Here is a 20,525-nt window from a genome sequence, read left to right as displayed (position 1 = left end):
GCAGTGGCCGGTCTTCCTGAGAGGCCCGGACAAGTGCAGAGGGTGGGATTGCATGTCATTGGGAGCTCCGATGTTAGGCAGGTGATGGAGCCCCTTAGGGATATGGGAAGAAAGCCAATGTGCACTCCGTGTGCATACTGGGGGGGGGAGTCATCCAGGATGTGGAAAGGGTCCTTCCGGATGCCATGAACGGTACAGGCTGCAGCCAACTTCAGATGGTGGCTCATGTTGGCAATAATGATGTGTGTCGCTATGGATCGGAAGAGATTCTCTCTAGTTTCTGGCGGCTATCTGAGTTAATGAAGACTGCCAGTCTTGCTAGCGAGATGAAGACAGAACTCACTATCTGCAGCATCGTCGACAGGACCGATTGCGGACTTTTGGTACAGAGCCGAGTGGAGGGTCTGAATCAGAGGCTCAGACGGATCTGCGACCGTTTAGGCTACATACATGGCACCATAGGGTGGTGGAATTTCGGGTTCCGCTAAATAGGTCAGGTGTCTACTACACACAGGAGGCGGCTACACGGTAGCAGGGGCTTTATGGCGTGGACTGGGCGGTTAGACAGTCTCGGGAAAGATCAAAAAGGGCTCCAGTCTCAAAGGGTACAGTGCAAAGAATCGACGAGAATCTTTATAGTTGTAAATTGTCATAGAAGTGTTGGAAGAGTACCAGAGTTTCAAGCGCTGATAGAAAGCACTGAAGCTAAAATCTTTATAGGAACAGACAGCTGGCTAAAGCCGGAGATAAGTTCTGTGAAATTTTTACAGAGGCGAAAACCGTGTTCAGTGAGGATAGATTAAATAAAGTAGGTGGTGGTGTGTTTGTGTCTGTTGGTAGTAGTTTATGTTGTAGTGAAGTTGAAATAGATAGTTCCTGCAAATTACTATGGGTAGAGGTTACATTTAACTGACATACCAAAATAATAATTGGCTCCTTCTACCGACCCCCGACTCAGATGATATAATAACTGAACGGTTCACAGAAAACTTGAATCTCATTACAAATAAGTACCCCATCCATACAGTTATTATTGGTGGACACTTCAATATACCCTCGATTTGTTGGCGAAAAGACATTTTTAAAGCCGGTGGTAGACAGAACACATATTCCGCAATTGTACTAAATGCTTTCTCTGAGAATTACTTTGAACAATTAGTTCATGAGCCCCACGAATTGTAAATGGTTGCGAAAACACACTAGACCTCTTAGCCACAAATAATCCTGATCTAATAGAGAGAGTCATGGCAGATACAAGGATTAGTGAACACAAGGTTATTGTAGCGAGGCTCAAAACTATATCAACCAAAACCACTAGAAATAAACGAAAAATATATATATTTAAAACAGCAGGTAAAAATTCGCTTCATGCCTTCCTAAGAGAGAGTCTCCATTCCTTCCAAGTTAATTATGTAAGTGTAGACCAGATATGGGTCAAATTCAAAGATACATTATCGACACCAACAGATAGATTCATACCACGTAAGTTAATAAGAGACGGGACTGATCCACCATGGTACACAAAACACGTCAGAACACTGTTGCAGAAGCAACGAAAAGACTATGACAAATTCAGAAGAACGCAAAATCCCCAAGACTGTCTAAGGTTCACGGAAGCTTGAAATTTAGTGTGGACATCAATTCGAGATGCTTTTAATAGTTTCCACAATGAAATATTGTCTCAAAATATGGTAGAAAACCCAAAGAGATTCTAGTCGTATGTAAAGTACACAAAGTACACCAGTGGCAAAAAACAGTCAATACCTTCAGTGCGCAATAGCGATGGAAGTGTTACCAATGATGGTGCCACTAAAGTGGAGTTACTAATTACAGTTTTCCGTAATTCGTTCATGAAAGAAGACGAAGTAAATATTCCAGAATTCGAAACCCGAACAGCTGCCAGCATGTGTGACATAAAAGTAGGTACCTCAGGTGTTGCGAAACAACTCAAATAATTTAAGAAATGGCAAGTCTTCCGGTCCAGATGGTACACCAGTCAGGTTCCTTTCAGAGTTTGCAGACACAATAGCGCCTTTCTTATCAATCATATACAACCACTCACTTGACGAAAGGTCTGTTCCTAAAGACTGGAAAGTAGCACAGGTCACACCAATATTCAAGAAAGGAAATAGGAGTAACCCATTGAATTACAGACACATATCAATGACCTCAATTTGCATTAGGATTTTGGAGCATATGAATCACCTTGAAGAAATTGACTTATTGATACATAACCAACACGGATTCAGAAAATATCGTTCTTGTGCAACACAGCTAGCTCTTTATTCTCATGAAGTAATCAGTGCTGTCGACAAGGGATCTCAGATCTATTCCATATTCCTAGATTTCCAGACGGCTTTTGATACCGTTCCTCACAAGTGACTATTAATCAAATTGCGTGCATATGGAGTATCGTCTCAGTTGCGTGACTGGATTCGTGATTTCCTCTCAGAGAGGTCACAGTTCGTAGTGATAGAAGGTAAATCATCGAGTAGAACAGAAGTGACATCTGGCGTCCTGCAAGGTAGTGCCATAAGCTCTCTACTGTTCCTGATTTATTCAGATAATACAGGTGATAATCTGAGCAGCCCCCTTAGATTGTTTGCAGATGACACTGTAATTTACCGTCTAGTCAAATCATCAGATGATCAATTCCAATTATAAAATGAGCTAGAGAAAATTTCTGTATGGTGTGAAAAGTGGCAATTAGCACTAAACACAGAAAAGTGCGAGGTCATCCACATGGGTACTAAAAGAAATCCGATAAATTTAGGGTATACAATAAATCACACAAATCTAAGGGCTGTGAATTCGACTAAATATCTAGGAATTACAACTACGAGCACCTTAAATTGGAAAGACCACATATATAGTATTGTGGGGAAGGCGAAACAAAGACTGCGCTATGTTGGCAGAACACTTAGAAGATGCGACAAACCCACTAAATAGACAGCCTACATTACACTTGTCCGTCTTCTGCTGGAATATTGCTGCGCGGTGTGGGGTCCTTACCAGGTAGGATTGACGGGGGACATCGAACAAGTGCAAAGAAGGGCAGGTCGTTTCGTGTTATCGCGCAATAGGGGTGAGAGTGTCACTGATATGATACGCAAGCAAGTTAGGGTGGCAGTCATTCAAACAAAGGCGGTTTTCTTTGAGGCAAGATCTGCTTACGAAATTTCAATCACCAACTTTCTCTTCCGAATGCGAAAATATTTTGTTGGCACTCACCTACATAGGGAGAAATTATCATCATAATAAAATAAGAGAAATCGGAGCTCGAACGGAAAGATTTAGGTGCTCCTTTTTCCCACGAACCATTTGAGAGTGGAATGGTAGAGAAGTGGTATGAAAATGGTTCGATGAACCCTCTGCCAGGCACTTAAGTGTGAATTGCAGAGTAAACATGTAGATGTAGTAATGAGGGAAGAAATAAAACATACAATACTGTATCCAATAGTGGGTTCAAAACACAAAAACAAGAGGAAGAACAGAAGAAGAAACATCACTCTGCCTGGGAAAAGAAGGAAAAGTAGTGTTATCACCAGCAGAAGACGAGGAAGAAGAAGCAGCAGTGTCATCACCAGCAGAAGAAGGAGTGTCGTCACTGGCAGAATAAGCTATGTCATCACCTGCAGAAGAAGAAGCTGTGGCAGAGATTCTGCAGGTAAGATACGGGAGAGGAGAAGAACGAAGCAGCAGAAACATCTGATGGAGCAGGGTTTTTGTTCCAGCAGGTCAAAAAAGATGTCTTAGAAAATCAAAAGATTAACACAAGTATTTCTAATATAAGGATCTTGCAGGAGAATGTATAGTATGCACCCTGAAAATTAGAACAGATAGAAGTACTAGTAGCTGCAGAGCTACCACATATATTTATTATGTCAGAACGTTGGCTAAAGGGAAATGAAATTAATGTTTGCAGCATACAGGTACATAAAAAATTGCTAGTTTCTGCAGATCTGAACATAAGAGCAGAGGGGTGGCAGTTCATGTACACAGTACAATAGAGGATATCATTCCATGACCAGTAACAGAAATGATATTTGAAGCTACAGCAATACAGATAACATATTATGTGGAAAAGTGTGTGTGATAATAGGGCTCCATAGATCCCCAAACAGTTAGATAAATAGATTTCTAAAAGAGTCAGAAGTCCTGTTAGATAAGTCTAGCAGGGAATTCCCTTTTATAATTGTAGCAGGTGATGTAAATATTAACACACCAGATGACGACTGTTATAGAAGGAGTTTTCAAGATCTGATTGAAACGTATGCTATAAAAATACAGAAACATTTATAGATCACTATGGACCACAGAGCAGACAGACAGTACAGGTCATATACACAACCATTGTAGACCACTATGGGATATTATTTGAAGTAGCAGGCAATGTATGAAGGTCATAATTTTCTTTAAGAGGTTGGACAAACTAAGCAAACAAACCTAGAGTGGCTACCTAGATTATTGTAAACCAAAGACTTTACTGAAATATATTCAACAGATATAAGATGTGAATCATTCTGCAATACATTAGGCCATTATATAGATATTGTACATCCATTAGCACATAGGAAAATAAATGAGAAGTATAACAAAAATTAGCTCCCAATAGAGGTAAAAAGGAAGAGAGAAGAAGTGAAAAATATGTATGTAAATTGTCAGCTAAACCAACTCAATAAAATAGGGATGCATACAGGAAAAGGAAGAAGTCATATAACAAACTGATAAAAGAACATAAATCGACATATTATGGAAACAAGATAGCAACCTCAACAAATATCACTAAGGTACTATCTCTCATAAATGAAGAGAGGGAAGGTTTAGTGGGCAAAACACAAATAACACTTGAGGTAAATACGAGGGAACTCAGGGATGCACAAAATGTCAACAATACTTTAAAAACAAACCTTATATTAAAGTTGTAGGCAAACTCATAAATCAAAATTATACTTCCAAAATAAAAACAATAAACAATCCATATGAGACAAAATGCTTATCCCTGGTCCCAACAAATTAATCATAAATGGTAAAAGTAATACCTAGTCTAAAAACATTGAGGGACTAGATGGCATATCCACTAAACTAATTAAATGCTGCTTGCAGTGGTTAGTAAATCCATTATCCTGTCTGATAAACACATCTATAGAAAAAGATATATTTCCAAAGTGCATGAAAAAGAGTAAAGCGATCCCTGTATATCAAGGGTGCTGAAAGAAAGACTCATAAAGACTCAAGTGAGTACAGACTTATAACTATTACTTTTGTACTCTTTAAATGATAGAAATCATAATAACAGACAGAATATTACATGTTTTAGAAACATTCAATATCCTCAACAATGAACAACATGGGTTCAGAAAGGGCAAATGTAACAAAATAACAGTTGTTGAATTCGTAAAATCTGTAACTAAAGTGCTTGATGAACGGAAGAAAGTCTGCGGTATGTCCCTTGACCTATCGATAGCTTTTGATTGTGTACACTATGGCATCCTATTAGAAAAGTTTCATTGTTATGATATAAGGGAGAAATCAGTATACATCATTGAATCGTTTTTGGAAAATAGAAAGCAGTGTTTAGAAATAAAGCAAAAAGTGAAAAATAATGTTATAAGTGTCTTTTCAAATTTTGAAAATGTGGAATATAGGGTCACTCAAGGATCTGTCCTTGGCCCACCACCTTTTACCCTGTATGTCAATGATATGACCAAAACAATATTTGATAGTGTAGTCATATATGCATATGACACATAATTTTTTATTAATAGTTCTACAACAGATGACTTGCAAGAGAATGCTTCGTTAAATATGAAAAGTGGAAATAGTTATTTCAGGGAAAACAACCTCTTCATAAATGGAAACAAAACAACATACATGCAGATTCATGCAAACAAAAAACACACTTTGGACATTGCTGCCAGGTTGGAGATCTAGAACTAAAGGAGACAGACAGCCATAAATTTCTAGGTATTAACAGTGGATAGGTATATGACATGGGAGAATCGTACACTCCTGGAAATGGAAAAAAGAACACATTGACACCGGCGTGTCAGACCCACCATACTTGCTCCGGACACTGCGAGAGGGCTGTACAAGCAATGATCACACGCACGGCACAGCGGACACACCAGGAACCGCGGTGTTGGCCGTCGAATGGCGCTAGCTGCGCAGCATTTGTGCACCGCCGCCGTCAGTGTCAGCCAGTTTTCCGCGGCATACGGAGCTCCATCGCAGTCTTTAACACTGGTAGCATGCCGCGACAGCGTGGACGTGAGCCGTATGTGCAGTTGACGGACTTTGAGCGAGGGCGTATAGTGGGCATGCGGGAGGCCGGGTGGACGTACCGCCGAATTGCTCAACACGTGGGGCGTGAGGTCTCCACAGTACATCGATGTTGTCGCCAGTGGTCGGCGGAAGGTGCACGTGCCCGTCCACCTGGGACCGGACCGCAGCGACGCACGGATCCACGCCAAGACCGTAGGATCCTACGCAGTGCCGTAGGGGACCGCACCGCCACTTCCCAGCAAATTAGGGACACTGTTGCTCCTGGGGTATCGGCGAGGACCATTCGCAACCGTCTCCATGAAGCTGAGCTACGGTCCCGCACACCGTTAGGCCGTCTTCCGCTCACGCCCCAACATCGTGCAGCCCGCCTCCAGTGGTGTCGCGACAGGCGTGAATGGAGGGACGAATGGAGACGTGTCGTCTTCAGCGATGAGAGTCGCTTCTGCCTTGGTGTCAATGATGGTCGTATGCGTGTTTGGCGCCGTGCAGGTGAGCGCCACAATCAGGACTGCATACGACCGAGGCACACAGGGCCAACACCCGGCATCATGGTGTGGGGAGCGATCTCCTACACTGGCCGTACACCTCTGGTGATCGTCGAGGGGACACTGAATAGTGCACAGTACATCCAAACCGTCATCGAACCCATCGTTCTACCATTCCTAGACCGGCAAGGGAACTTGCTATTCCAACAGGACAATGCACGTCCGCATGTATCCCGTGCCACCCAACGTGCTCTAGAAGGTGTAAGTCAACTACCCTGGCCAGCAAGATCTCCGGATCTGTCTCCCATTGAGCATGTTTGGGACTGGATGAAGCGTCGTCTCACGCGGTCTGCACGTCCAGCACGAACGCTGGTCCAACTGAGGCGCCAGGTGGAAATGGCATGGCAAGCCGTACCACAGGACTACATCCAGCATCTCTACGATCGTCTCCATGGGAGAATAGCAGCCTGCATTGCTGCGAAAGGTGGATATACACTGTACTAGTGCCGTCATTGTGCATGCTCTGTTGCCTGTGTCTATGTGCCTGTGGTTCTGTCAGTGTGATCATGTGATGTATCTGACCCCAGGAATGTGTCAATAAAGTTTCCCCTTCCTGGGACAATGAATTCACGGTGTTCTTATTTCAATTTCCAGGAGTGTATAAATAACACTTGCAGCAAAATAAGTTCAAGCATATTCCTGATGAGAAAAACAATAAAGTCAGTAAACAGACACATTCTACAAACAATTTACTATGTAGTAGTTCATTTTCACTTCTCATATGGCATCCTGATTTGGGGAAACGTTGCAAATGTGCACACACAAAGGGTAATAAGATTAAAACAGAGAGCTGTACAATACAGCTGAAAATTTTAACAGAAGCATCGGTATATATATATACTGCACAGAAGATGGCATTCCGATCAATGCAGGAGAGTCATAAACTGATGTGGCCTGATGGCTTAATGTGAGTGATTCTGCTGTTTCTCAGATTAGGTGACAGTTAATAGATACTGAAACTGTATCCCAGAGAACAGGACATGGCTGATAAAGTGTGACATCAGACAGAGTGGATCGTTATTAGGCTGTAAGGACACAACATTACTGCCTTAGTACTGCACTGTAACTGGCATCTGATCTCTCATCTTCCTCTGGACATATTGTACTTATGCTTCAGCAGCATGGTCTTTATTGTTGGAGACCTGCTGTTTACCTCTGGCGCTTCTAGACGAAAGGGAACTTCTAGAATGGAGCCATCAACATGCCACTGGCATTGTCAAATGGTGGGTCAATGTTCTTTCCACAGATGAGTCCCGATTTCGTTTGGAGAGTGATTCTTGCAGATTCGTATCTGGAGAGCATGTGGAACATGAGTTTGGGACCCAAACATTGTAGTAAGAGACCAATATTGAGGAGGATCCCCAATGGTGTGGGCAGGGATTATGTTGACTACTCTAACACCCTTCATGAAAATGTACAGGAACCAGCAAGATTTAACTGATGTCAGGTACCATGAGATCTTGGGTGTCAGGCTCAGTTGTTGTTAGGTGCTGTGAGCCCAGACTTCCTGTTGACGGACGATAATGCTCGACCTCAAAGAGCATGCATGATCGGTGTTTTTTTGGAAATGAAAGATACTGCATGCATGGTGTGGCCTGGTTGCTCACCTGATTTGAGTTCTGTAGAGCATGTCTGAGATGCACTAGGGAGATGGATTCCATCACATCAGCATCCACCAGCCACTCTTTAGGACTTGTAAGCAGCTCTGCATAAAGAATGGGCATTATTGCCTCAGCATGAGATTGATTACATCATTCACAACATGTCCCATCGTTGTCAGGCCTATGTTGATGCCAGAGGTGGTCACACCCCATACTAAGCACATTAACCAGCTGTCAGAATATGTGTGCAAATCTGTTAAGTTGAAAAAAAAAAGAACATTTTTGTCTACAGTTATGCATGTTGCAGTTGATTATGTTCCATATTCTTTACATTTTTGCTACTTTACTATCACATGTTTATAATGTTTTGTGGCAAAATAAATGCAATCTCGGAAAATTTCAATTTTTTGCTTTAATTTGGACACCAATGTACTTAAAAGTATCTGCACTGCACTGCTAAGCGGAAATATCATAAACATAATACAAGAAGAAAAAATGGCTATCAGGTAGAATGAAGTAGGCTCAAATTAACAGACAAAGAACCTGTAATTACTAGTTGCATACTGTACAACAGTTTACTGCAGTGTATAAAGACAATAGAAAATATGTCTCTTTTAAATGAAAATTAAAAAAGCAATCTAATCAATATTTTCCCCTACAGTGTTAAAGAATGTCTTGCAGTAAAAAATTAAATCGTATGTCAGTATATATTTCGAAGGGCACTTTTAACAAATTTAAAACTGTATGTAGACTCACTTACAACATGTAAGATGTCTGAAATAATATTTCGTGTCAAAACACTGAAGCTGCTATCCTCTACTTTTCTACTTTCTCTCTGTTTTCCTGGCAATACTGAGTGAAGACCAAGGAATTACAGAAAAATAAACTTATATTATCATGGGTGCCTTTTATAATATACATTTAATGACATTTTTGTGAAAATTCTGTTAAATTCATATATATACAGGGTGTTTCAAAAATGACTGGTATATTTGAAACGGCAATACAAACTAAACGAGCAGCGATAGAAATACACCATTTGTTGCAATATGCTTGGGACAACAGTACATTTTCAGGCAGACAAACTTTCGAAATTACAGTAGTTACAATTGTCAACAACAGATGGCGCTACGGTCTGGGAAACTCTATAGTACGATATTTTCCACATATCCACCATGTGTAGCAATAATATGGTGTAGTCTCTGAATGAAATTACCCGAAACCTTTGACAATGTGTCTGGCGGAATGGCTTCACATGCAGATGAGATGTACTGCTTCAGCTGTTCAATTGTTTCTGGATTCTGGCGGTACACCTGGTCTTTCAAGTGTCCCCACAGAAAGAAGTCACAGGGGTTCATGTCTGGCAAATAGGGAGGCCAATCCACGCTGCCTCCAGTATGTTTCAGATAGCCCAAAGCAATCATCGAAATATTCATTCAGGAAATTAAAGACGTCGGCCGTGCGATGTGGCCGGGCACCATCTTGCATAAACCACGAGGTGTTCGCAGTGTCGTCTAAGGCAGTTTGTACCGCCACAAATTCATGAAGAATGTCCAGATAGCGTGATACAGTAATCGTTTCGGATCTGAAAAATGGGTCAATGATTCCTTTGGAAGAAATGGCGGCCCAGACCAGTACTTTTTGAGGATGCAGGGACGATGGGACAGCAACATGGGGCTTTTCGGTTCCCCTCTAAACATTCATGGTGGTGTCTGATTGTACTATATCGTGTCTCCCAACCACTTTCGCGCAACGACGCTCTGAGCGTGTTTTTTAGGGAACTAGTTTGAACCTGGGACCTGTTGCTGGTAAGGAGACGCCAGACCACACATGACATGTAGAATTCAGAAGAGTTCAGTGAGACTAGCGATGATATAACCAAATACTAAATGATCTTAGCGTCAGCTCCACTGCACTCCCTGTAAAAGAATCTTAATTCTAACTAAATATAGTGGAAAGGGTTCAAGGCTTTCCTATTTTTAGTTAGCTGGTAAAATAACGTCGAAAAAGCAGTTAAGTTTACCATTGGAAATTTATTCTAATCACAAAACAACGTTTATCAATTGCACTATTGATAAAAGGAAATGTTTTTAATACAGGATGGTTAAATGGGTTTCCAAGTTCTACAATGGATCGAAGGATGACCTATGCCATATCACATCTATAATCTAGGTTTAAATTAAGTTTCACAAAAGAGAAAACTATCAAAATGGTCTACAGTGACCCTCAATTATCTTTAATTACTTATCTAACTTGTCGTAAATTACAGTGGCTGATGTGGCTTCTCAATAACTATATAAAAGAAAAATCATCGCGTTTCAGATCTTTTCTTCAAGTGGCAAATGTGAACACCATGAGTTTTAACTAACGATCACCATTAGTTTTACGGAAATAAGGGGTGTAACAGATGAGACTTCTGCAGTTCTGAGTGAAGCCTTATGCGCTCAAAAATGCGGCATCGCGTGCGTTCATTAGCTTGTCGGTGTTTAAGCAGCGTCAGGGCGGCAGCGGCCGGCGCAGCAGCCATCCAGCTCGCCGTCTCGGAACCAACTCTCTTAACTTCTCCTTACTACAATTTACCGAAGTTAGTTTAAAAAAAATTATCTGGCTATGTTTTCATCTGACCAATCAGGGTCTCAATGTTAACCTTAAGCTCCGCCTACAAAAATTCTGTCTATCCAATGAGAAACGTTATACTTTTCGTGGTGGGGCAATGTTTTTAAAGTTTGCAACGTAACAGAGACGCTAAAAAGTCTCACGCTAAAACCTGCAGCTAGTGTGGTCCTTTTAGCGTTATCGTAAGATCTATACTGCTTTTCTGGAGGGCTCTAGCTTTTAACATGGGCTGGGGGTTGTATAGTTGTAAGGTAGGCTCGCGGCGTGGGTGCCCAGCCCCTCCCTTTTCTAGCTTAACACGGTTCTGCTCTCGGCTTCTGTCCTCGTTTCTCCCCTCGGAACTGCGTCTGCCTCACGGTGGGAAGGTACGACATGCATTTAGGCATTCTTGTGTTAGTCTGTGGTATTCCATTTGCTCACTCGTTACTCGTATTACTTTGGTTAATTTAATGTCACGATTTATTCCGAGCTATGTGACATACTAGTAGATTTGCTTATTATGTTAGGGTTTTCATGTAAGGTGTTGGATGTGCCTGACACCTTACACCCCATATGCGCCAGTTCTGTTTATTGACGAAACCGTCCAGGTAAGAATAAGCTTCGGCAGTAAACCAAATGCTGCCCACATGCATATCACCGTCATCAATCCTGTGCACTATATTGTTAGCGAATGTCTCTCGTGCAGCAATGGTAGCGGCTCTGAGGGGTTGCTGCGTTTGAATTTTGTATGGATAGAGGTGTAAACTCTGGCGCATGAGACGATACATGGACGTTGGCGTCATTTGGACCGCAGCTGCAACACGGCGAACGGAAACCCGAGGCCACTGTTGGATCACCTGCTGCACTAGCTGCGCGTTGCCCTCTGTGGTTGCCGTACGCGGTCGCCCTACCTTTCCAGCATGTTCATCCGTCATGCTGAAGATCCCTTATTGTATCGCTTTTCGGTCCTTTGGTTACATTAAACCTCCATTGAAAACTTCGTCTTGTTGCAACAACACTGTGTTCTAGGCGGTGGAATTCCAACACCAGAAAAATCCTCTGTTCTAAGGAATAAACCATGTTGTCCACAGCACACTTGCACGTTGTGAACAGCACACGCTTACAGCAGAAAGACGACGTACAGAATGGCGCACCTACAGACTGCGTTGTCTTCTATATCTTTCACATCACTTGCAGCACCATCTGTTGTTGAAAATTGTAACTACTGTAATTTTGAAAGTTTGTCCGCCTGAAAATGTACTGTTGTCCCAAGCATATTGCAACAAACGGTGTATTTCTATCGCTGCTCGTTTAGTTTTTATTGCCGTTTCAAATATACCTGTCATTTTTGAAACACCCTATATATATATATATATACTGAATTTAATAGTATATATATATATATATATATCTGTGGGGGGGGGGGGGAGGAAGTGTAAGATCGGGTATCAATGCCATCTCAGTATCAGTATCCAGGATATCAAGGACTAGTTACATCAGTTGTGGATCAGCTTGTCTTAGGAGACCATGAAACAGGTTTATGACACCCTTTTCAACAGAACTGTATTCTGTCCAGAGGGGTTGCAGCTTTATATTGATAAATGGGCTCAAACTGCCAACTCTTTGTAAATTTGACTTGGTTCTATCTCATCATGTATTCTTTCATTCTGTACAGTTTCATTTTTTCCTCCTCTCTTTTCTCAGTAAGTGTTTCTAGGCTCCAGTAGTAACTGATCATGCCAATATATCTTTCCTATGAATACAAAACTTATATGACAGATTGTTATATCACTCTGTCATTTAACTTGGTTTGTTAACCTGTAACTAAAGTTCTAGTGGTCATTTAATTACTCATTATTCCGACGATGTGTGTTCATGTTAAACAGATATTATACAAGAGATAGATGAACATGATTGTACTTTCAGCTCAAGTTCAGACCAATGATTTCAAGTGGACCTGAGATAATTAGTTATTAACTGTCTATAAATACAAAACGTACAAAACAATAAACCAGGAAAATTCTAACACATTCAGCTGACCTGAAAAACATTTCCATATTTATCTGAAGTTCATTATCTATTAAGTCAACACGGTACACTGTTGTTATTTTAGCAAATTTCTCTAGATATTGTGATATCATAACATGAAACATCTTACTAAAGAGAACATAATGAACGAATTACACTGTAATTACTCTGGTAAAGTTGTTAAAAATAGAGCATCCATAATGTAGTATTCATTATATGTGCATTCCTTATAATTACAGTAGATGCTTTTATGTTTTAAGTTACCTGTTTTCTGAATAATCTTCTTTGTCGAGATCTTAGTAGAAATACTGTATGTCTGAATACTGTGCATGAGTACATCCTCTTACGTTTTTATTTATGAAGTTATAAAAGCATATCATATCTTTGAAATTCCTTTTGAGTGTTCTTTGCTGTCCACACTTGTGACAATGAAAGCAGTATTATCTTCTTCAGTTCTGTTTTAGGAAAAATATTCCACTAAGAGTGTATTTAGTTAACAAGTCAATTACTGCTATGTAAGTGGTATATATTTTACATCGATCTAACAAAACTAGTATCTAGGATATAAACATTTTGTTACACATTTTATAAATCAATAGAACATAGAATCCAACATCTGATATACTGCTCGTAAACCTACAAACAATGACAAACTTCAAGAGGGTATAGATGAAATACTTTATTTACAGCACTCAGATTACATTAGATTAGATTTCATTCCAATTGATCTGTAGTGAGGAGATCCTCCAGGATGCAAAAATGTCAGAAAAACAATAACACATGACAAATATTTACAACTGAAACAAATAAGGTAATGTACCTTCCACATGTCCCAAGTGCAATGATAGTCATTTTTTTATAATTCTGACAGCACTTTAAAAATGAATAAAGGATTTATGTATCTTATTTGACATGACAACATTATGTAAACCTAGGAAAACACTGTCATTTCCCCAAAAAATGAGTTGGGAGGTGATGGGTTGAGACTGGATTATAGTATTAGTGTTTAGTTACTAAAAAATGAAAGAGGATTGTTTACAGTAAAACGTTTCGACAACTTGAGGAGAAGCAGAAAGTCGCTCTAGAGACAACTGTGCTGTTATAAATGACAAGGAAATTGTATTATTGAGTGTTACTGAAACAGCAACAAACTGATTACCCTAGAGCAAGGCCATTGGCACAGTTATGTGTTTGATACAGCAAAGTTGTCATCACTTCTCAGGAATGAAAGGGTGCATGCCAAGTGCTGGTTTACCCAGAGAATGAGAGATCACCAGACAGACGACGTGTTTCAAAGCAAGAGATGAAGGAATAGCGTGATATTCTTATATCGTGTATCCCAACCTCAGGAATTGTAATACATTTGGAAGGAAAATCTAATATTTGAGAAACCAAGATTATAAATTTAATTGCAGCTCATTTTTGTGAGAACAACAAAGCATAGTTAGTTTCAATTTCAATTTTAGAAATACATTAGTTCTTTAGTCACCTGTCATTGGCTATGTGAAACTGCCCCACTGCCAACCTGTGAACAGAATAGAAACACTGCTGTGTCTGCTGCCATTCATCTAGACTATAGCTACTACAAGCAATATAAAATTAGGATAAGGAGGATGTAGCACAGAATAACTACCACATACAAAGGTCAAAGATGGTGGCCATTAATGATCTGAAAATCACGTGGAACTATTGAAAAACGACTTTGTAAGTTTTATTAGTGTTTGACACTTATAACTGAAATATGCACAGTTCTTGATAGCAAAGATTCAGTGAATCAACCTGTTAAAGTTCCAAATCACACAATATTAACAAATAGATGTTAATGGACAGAACTGAGCAATGTCTGTCTCACTTGCTACACCGTCATCAAGGCTTTATTGACTGCTGCAACTCCAGATATTGTCAGCTTTCTTGTCTACGATATAGTTTTGAAATATTGAGTTCCTTGTTTAATGATTTCTCCTCATGTAAAAGATAGGTATCAGATGTAATTTCAAGATGCAACGTCTTCCACTGGCGAAGACTGCCTACATCTCACTGATGAGAGGTATCACTGAATGTTTTAATATGATGTTGGCAGATATGGTGCTTATGTACATTAATGTCAGATAGTGAGTTGAGGATATGATAGTGATTGTTGTCGTACCTGCATACAACACAGCAAAGCAGAATTCGAAAGGTTCCATACCACATTTCATGATCCACAGTCAAGAGGCTGCAACAACAGTGAATAATTTATTTCTGTTTTAACCTGATGATGCTGTGGTTGATTATACAGGGTAACCCATTTATCTTGACCACCCTAAATAACTGTTTGTCCAGATGCAAATTACAATATGTTTCAAGCAAATGTTCTTTACCTTTCAGGAGGACATTAATCAGCATGTTTGCCTTTGTTGTAAATTTGTTTTTTACAAAGATATGAACGGCTGTATGACTTTTTTAAATGGCATCCTGTATTTTTTTATTCGGTAATTCATTTCCTCTCGTAAAGACCTATTCAAAAATGTATCACACTGGTCCATTCACTGAAATACAACATTATTAATCACATAACACAACATTGACTTTGAGCCTGGGATCACAAACTCGTCCACTTGCTGGAGTTGTCAGAAAACAAATGAAAACCAAGTAAAAACATAACACAAAATTGATTTTGACTCTCCTGTACCATTTTCCGGGATTAAAACATTCAAAGGCGCTCAAAGTGGTGACCCTGGACACCGATACACTGGTGCATTGGTGAATGAAAGAATTACTTACTGTTTCCAATGTTGCCTGCTGAAGAGAATTACAAGCAAGCACGATACGTTTCTGCATGTCCTCTGGAGTTGTTGGAATATCGCGATAGGCAATGTCTTTTATGCATACTCAAAGAAAAATAGTCCAGAGGATTTAAATCAGAAGACGTAGCAGGCGAAGTAACTGTTCCTCCTGGACCAATCCATCTGGCACAATACCTTCAGTTTAGAACACGACGTGCACACAAAGCATTATGTGCTGGACATCCATCATGTTGATACCACATGAACATTCTGGTTCATCATCCAGAAGAGGAGGAAAATTCGACTGAGGAAGTTGGAATACACTGTGCTTTAAGCTGCCATTGATGAAATAAGGGACAATAATTGTAGTACCAAGCATCCCACACCAGACATTAACTCTCCATTGATGCTGATGTTCCACCTGTCTAAGCCATCGTGAGTTGTTGCTGGACCAATAATGCATGTTCCTTGTATTTACCTGTCCTTTGTTTGAGAAAACATTCATAGGTAAATAGAACATTGGAGAAGAAGATTGGGTTGGCGAGGATTTGCTGATTTGCTGCTGTGCCCACTGGCAGAACTGTACATGATTCTGGAAATCGTTCGCATGCAATTGTTGATGTAGGTGCACATGGTAAGAATGGAACTGGTGACGTGTAAGAATACGATGTACACTGGTTACAGGAATGCCAATCTCGTGTACAAGCTGTCGTTTGCTCACATGTGGATTCATAGCAACGGAAGTGAGAACAGCAACTTCGGCAGCTTCGTCTGTGCGAGTGCTACTAAGATTGTGTTGTCGTGGGTTGAAACTTCCCACTTCCTGAAACGTCGCAAACAATACGAGAAAACATCCGTCAAGAAGGTGGGTTCTTGTCAGGATATCGCTCTCTGTACAGTTTCGCTGCTTGCATAGCATTTCGTCTACCTCCAACAACAACAATGAAAGAAACATTATGTCGATGCAGTTTGTAGGAAGGACAGCGTTTACAGTATGCCTACTCTACACAACAGTATTTAAAAGGACTAAACTACTGTACTAAATGTACCTGTACATAAGGAAGCAGTATTGCAATTACTGTTCTGCTAACTTACATTCCCCATAGATGAGTAGCATTTCTACCTTCTCTTCGTTGGTGTACATTCTACTCACACAACTCTTTAACTGACGATGATTGACGGAATGATGGGTGTGCATTCCACTTATATTTACATTTGTCCTCTGTCAACGTCAGCACGTGGATGTGTTCAATTACTCAAAGTACCTGCAGTAAGAGCTGGGAGCATCAACATCAATGTTGTGTTATGTAATTGTTGGTTTGTTTTTGGGGGAGGAGACCAAACAGCGAGGTCATCGGTCTCGTCGGAGTAGGGAAGGACGGGGAAGAAAGTCGATTGTGCCCTTTCAAAGGAACCATCCCGGCATTTGCCTGGAGCGATTTAGAGAAATCACGGAAAACCTAAGTCAGGATAGCCGGATGCGGGATTGAACCGTTGTCCTCCCGAATGCGAGTCCAGTGTGCTAACCACTGCGCCACCTCGCTCGGTGTTACGTAATTAATAAGGTTGTATGTCAGTGAATGGTACAGTGTGATATATTTTTAATAGGTCTTTAAGAGAGGAAATGAATGACCGAACAAAAAATACAGAGTGCCATTTAAAAAAGTCATACCACTGTTCACATCCTTATAAAAAAACAAAGCTACAACGAAAGCAATCATGCTGATTGATGTCCCTATGACAGCTAAAGAACATTTGCTTGAAGCATGTTGTAATTTACATCTGGACAAACAGTTATTTAGGGTGGTCAAGATAAATGAGACACCCTGTATAAAAAATCTCATCACCAGGAATGAAGAAGCAAGACACCAGGTGTTGAATGTCCGGTATAAAAAGCGCGAACGCTGTAACGCCAAGCACTGACTTGTAAGCTGCAACCCAGAGACCAAGTACTGATTTTTACCCCTGTCGATAAGGTCATACTATCAGAAAAAATATGAAAATTTTAGTTTAGCTCATACCAAATCCAACTTCATTTGTCAGAAGCCACAAACGAAGACGAGTATGATGATCTACATCTACATCTATACTCCACAAGTGTGTGATTGAAAATACTTTTGTACCAGCGTCTCTACACCTTTTCCTGTTCCAGCAGCATTTGATTTGGGGGACGAATGATGCCTGATAACTCTCTGTGTGGGCTTTAATTTTTCTAATTTTATCTTCTTCGTGTTCTCACGAGATATAAGTAGAAGGAAGCACTTATTAGCTGAATCTTCTAGAATCTTAAGATCTCTGTACTTTTAACAGTTGACCATACTGTAGTAGCACTACCGTCTGGGATAGGAAAAGTCAGTTTTGGTGCAATATTTCTGAGCACGCAGCTTACAGCCAGACACAGGTCTGTTTACAGTGAGTTACACTCACCAGCAATTGCGATGTAAAATAGAGGCCACTGGGGCATAGAACCGCCAGAAAAAGCACACACAGCGGTTTTCATGGCGCAGGTCACAGGTAGAAGGAGCCCACTGGCCAACCTAAGTATTATGAGTATGTGATGCAGAGCGGCGCGTTTAGCAAAACAGAGGCGCGCAGCCGCATATAAATAGGTGCTGGTTCACTAACAAAGCATTAACGTGTGGCAGCTCTCCTGGACGGCGGGGTGTGTCACACCACCGTCTACAGAGCAGCAGATGGGGCGCCAGCATTCCAGTCTATGACGGGTCACTGGTTCGATCCTCTGAGGCCGACGCAGGCTCCGTAGCTAGCCAGCGGCGGGCCACTGCGTGGCTCGCTACCACGGGCATTAGTCTTGGCTCCCAACACGCACCGGAGACATCCAGGGTGAGGGTCACAATTTCAGCTGCCGGATCGCGGGCGCTTGTTGTCGCCACGATCTTAACCATGGCGGCGAGGAAGCACGCCACTGGGCTACCTTGCAGCTTCCCAGCGAGTGGCTCGGAGGCAAGTGGTGATGGAGGCCGCTGAGTCACCTACTGGCGCATCCTGACGTCGCCATAACAGCGCGGCCGTACAAGGCCGACGCACAGCAGTGCTCGCCATGGGTCGCTGAGGCAGCCATTCCACTCCAAGCCGTTTTGCAGACAGCAAAGTGGTGTCGTCAGTATTGTGGGACCCTGTGACACAGATTGAGAGGAATGGGAGCACTGTAGCTGGAAACAATAAATCATTTGGAAAGCTCGGATAAGTCTTAATATGGTGCCTTCTCTTCTTTCCACTATATTTGGTGTTGCTGTAACATTCGGTGTCAGAAGTTGCCACTACAATACCATTGTGAACAATGCCTCTCTTGCAGCGTCTGCCATTTTACTTGGCTGAGCATCTCTCTGACACTTTTGTGCTTAAAGTGAGCCTGAAACGAAATGTGCTGCTCTTCTTTGTATCTTCTCTATTTTGTCTATGAGTCCTATGTGGTATGGATCCCATAATGAACAGCAATATACAAGTACTGCTCAAACAACTGTTTAGTAATCTACTTCCTTTGTTGATGGACTACATTTCCTGAGGATTCTTCCAATAAATCTCCCACTGACATCGATTAATTTTATGTGATCATTTCACTTCACATCACTTCATATGTACGCCTTGATATTTATTGAATGAACTGCTTTCAGTGAATGGTCAGCAATTATGTAATCATAACAGAATGGGTATTTCTGCCCTATTTATGTCCAGTACATCACATTTGTTATGCTGAGAGGCAATTACAACTCCCTGCAACAAATGTCGATCCTTTGCAGATCTTCCTGCATTTAGCTAAAATGTTCTAACATTGCTACTTCTCTGAATTCAACAGCATCATGGAACTTCCGACGTTATCAGCTAGGTCGTTAATAAGTACTTGTTAAACTAATGGTTCTATAAAACTCCCCTGGGGCACCCTCGACGTTACTTCTATGTCTGAAGACTTCTCTCCATTCAGAATGACATGCTGTGTTCTGTTTGCTAGAAACTCTTCAGTTCAATCACGCAGATGGTCTGATATTTCATATACTCGTATTTTGTTCATTAGGAACGTTACATTCCTCTGGAGGCCTACAGTACGCTGCTGCTGGAAGAGGAGCAAATTCTTTTACATGTTCTGTGTAGAATCGAACTGGCATCCCATCATATCCAATGGCTGTTCCCCTGCTGAGCTATTTCAGTTGTTTTTATATCACTTGGTCACTTATTTCAATATACCACACTGAGGAGACAAAAACACAAGAGACATTGCCCCTAGTTTTCGGATAAATCCCTGTTATATTACTAAGCCACCGATCGATAATAGGAACTTCCGATAAGAGGAAAATGATGGCTACCCAAGATTGTGATGCCTCAGTGGTCACAGTTATTAGATGTCACAGTAACCATAAGGATGTGACGCCACAACTTGTATTCGAAACTTGACCAGCGATGTAGTACGAAGGACTGCTGACTAGATACACATCCAGGAAACTACAGTATGCTTGGGTACCTATAGTGCGAGCAGGAAGAAGAATATCGCATGCTGTACATAATAAGCTGTGCAGTAGTGCTAATAGTCGCTCACTGGCAACAATGCAAATCACCAGATCGTTGTTCACCTCTCGTAATTAATTTTGTTTTAAGTTTTCACACTTCTGGAGGGTTCTGGAGCTGGCTATTTTACGAACACTGTGATCTGATACAACACCCTGTGCATTTACTACCTAAACTGCCAAATA

The 20,525-nt window shown here is 41.0% G+C and overlaps 1 protein-coding gene across 3 annotated transcripts in view; it reads right to left on the bottom strand.

Annotated features, from left to right (window-relative positions):
- Positions 1–20,525, bottom strand: part of LOC126267222 (C-1-tetrahydrofolate synthase, cytoplasmic) — a 316,907-nt gene that overhangs the window by 294,798 nt on the left and 1,584 nt on the right. For 2 of the 3 annotated variants that reach the window (XM_049972201.1, XM_049972202.1), the window contains one exon: positions 13,319–13,509. In XM_049972201.1, the coding sequence (XP_049828158.1) occupies positions 13,319–13,393 (75 nt within the window). In that variant the 5' untranslated portion in view covers positions 13,394–13,509. Of the gene's footprint in view, positions 1–13,318; positions 13,510–14,543; positions 14,580–20,525 lie in introns of all 3 variants that reach the window. The other variant, XM_049972200.1, reaches the window with a different exon arrangement.

The sequence above is a fragment of the Schistocerca gregaria genome, chromosome 4 (assembly GCF_023897955.1).
Source record: "Schistocerca gregaria isolate iqSchGreg1 chromosome 4, iqSchGreg1.2, whole genome shotgun sequence".
In the NCBI taxonomy this organism is placed as follows: domain Eukaryota; kingdom Metazoa; phylum Arthropoda; class Insecta; order Orthoptera; family Acrididae; genus Schistocerca; species Schistocerca gregaria.
This window is presented reverse-complemented; position numbering and strand designations above follow the sequence as displayed.